Here is a 2,254-nt window from a genome sequence, read left to right as displayed (position 1 = left end):
AAATTTAGCTGGGCATGGCGGCAGGCGCCTGTAGTCTCAGCTACATTGGGAGGCTGAGGCAGGAGAATGGCGTGAACCTGAGAGACGGAGCTTGCAGTGAGCTGAGATTGTACCACTGCACTCCAGCCTGGGCGACAGAGCGACACTCTGTCTCAAAAAAAAAAAAAAAAAAGAAAATCACTATGACGCAGACAGTGCAGAACAACTGTTGCAGCCAACGTTCACCAATGGACGCCAAAACTGGTGGGTCCAAGTTTAAGGTTCAAAGAGTCTCAAGGTATCTCCCTGAGGCATCTGCTAACTATAAAAAGAAGACAGGGGATTTCTAAGGAAAAATCTGTGGACGCTGCTCCAACCCGGCGCCCTGTCAACATCACCCGTGACCGAAGCTGCACGTGGGGCCAGGCCTGGGCTGTGTCCTGGGAAGGGTGTGTCCAGTGCTGCCCCTGCCAGCAGTGCACGGCCCTCATCCACACGAGGAAAGAACGGGACAAACCGAAGCTGAGGGACCCTGAAAACACTGCTGGCCACACTTCCAAAGTGCAAGTGCACAGACCCCAATCCCATCAGGAAGGCCTGGACACCCTCAGACGGCTTGGCTGCCCAATCACCACGGCTTACCTGCTTTGGTGCCTGCTGGGCATAGACAGGAACTGGGAAGGGTGGCCTGGACACAGTGGCCGGAGGCTGGAGGAGATAGGGCCGAGAGCCTGGGTCAGAGCTGGGACCCCACCCCGTGCCCCTCCAGCACCCCCAGCTCCAGGATCCGAGGTTCCTGCCTCTTGTGTGTGCCGGAGGGGTCTGTGCAGCCCCACCCCAGTCCTCCCCTCAGCGGCATGACCCCCAGCTGCGGGCTGGCGAGCATCTGCCTCTCGACACGGTCCTCAGACGGGCTCTGCTGAGTCCAGGAAGCTTCCCTGGCCTCCGAGCCCCAAGTTTAAGTTCAAGCTCAGATTCTGTCATGGCTCAAAGGGGTCCATGAAGCACCCACTCCCAAAGCCTCAGTGTTGCCAGCAGGATGACCACAGCAGCTGCTCTGGGCCTCGGGGCCACTGCCAGCCCACGTGTGAAGTTAATGAAAGGGCTCTGCTGGCCTCGGGCTGCACTTGGGGTCACAGGATGGGGCCTGGACACTGCTTTCAGCCTCACGAACCCGCCAGGGGTGGTGCTTACAGCAGGGGGCGGCCTCTTCAGAGCCACCGAGGAGGCCAGGTGTCTGGCGGGCTGGCCCGCGTGGGTGGTGGGGACCTGCTCTTGGGGGCTCCTGGTTGGGGCCGGAGCCCCCTGCTTGGCCGGCATGCGGCTGGCAGCCTGGTGAAACAGGGGGTTAGAGAGCCCCGTGGTGGTCTTGGGAGTCGCGTTCCTGGGGAGGAAGCACAGGGCACGTGGTCAGTGTCCGGCCACGGGGCCCCAGCACCACACCTTGTCGGTCCCTCCCAGCTCCAGCCGACCCGAGAGGCTGCAGGGTGAGAGGTCGCAGCCATGAGAGACAGACAGGCCCAGGAGACGCGGCGGACCCTGAAGAGGCAGGGACACCCCTCCATGTCCTGGGGGCCCCAGTCAGGTGGGCGGGAGATGCTTGCAGGCTGTGGGGCCAGTGTGTCCTGCGCCGTGGGGGTCTCCGCTGCGTGGGGCTCAGCAGGGAACTGGTGGGGTGCTCATGGGGCTGGGCCAGGGTGTGGGGGCCCCACCGGGCCTCTCTGGATTTGCTCCAAGCCCAACCTGCCACCAAAACCATCCCCTGCCCTAGCCTCGGGGGATGGCAGAGTCCAGAGCAGCACCGGCCCAGTGGAGCCAGGAAGGCCCTTTAAACTCAGCTCAGGCTGGGGGGCGTCACGACGTCGGGGCATGGAGGAGCCTGGGTGTCCGTGCCGCCCACCATGGGCCCGTGCTGGGTGCCCTTCCTCCAGCAGCAGGGACATTTCCCTGCAGCCGAGCACGGGAAGCACTTACCACCCTCCGTCACGGCCCCCGCCGCCCTCCGCCACTCAGGATGCGGCTCCGGGCTTTGCGGTAGACGATGATGCCTGCCAGGGTGACCACAACTGCCAGGAGCACCAGAACCACCGCCACGATGACAGGGAGGCTCCCGGATGCTGTGGGACACACGGCCCCACCTCAGGCCACAACCTCAGGCAGGGGCCGGGGAGGTTCCCAGAGACACAGCCTTTCTCAGCACCCATAGGCCGTGCCCTGTGGACCCCTCAGGGAGGACCCAGTACCTTACACCGGGACTCCCAGCTCTCCAGTGATG

At 63.5% G+C, this 2,254-nt stretch overlaps 1 protein-coding gene across 1 annotated transcript in view; it reads right to left on the bottom strand.

Annotated features, from left to right (window-relative positions):
• ADAM8 (ADAM metallopeptidase domain 8) overlaps positions 1-2,254 on the bottom strand; it is a 13,756-nt gene that overhangs the window by 3,811 nt on the left and 7,691 nt on the right. The window contains 3 exon segments of the mRNA XM_011980846.1: positions 622-687; positions 1,174-1,363; positions 1,976-2,192. Of these exon segments, the coding sequence (XP_011836236.1) occupies positions 622-687; positions 1,174-1,363; positions 1,976-2,192 (473 nt within the window).

This window comes from Mandrillus leucophaeus, unplaced genomic scaffold, assembly GCF_000951045.1.
Source record: "Mandrillus leucophaeus isolate KB7577 unplaced genomic scaffold, Mleu.le_1.0 Scaffold219, whole genome shotgun sequence".
Classification (NCBI taxonomy): Eukaryota; Metazoa; Chordata; class Mammalia; order Primates; family Cercopithecidae; genus Mandrillus; species Mandrillus leucophaeus.
The sequence above is the reverse complement of the archived record's forward strand: the minus strand, read 5'-3'. Positions and strand labels throughout refer to the sequence as shown.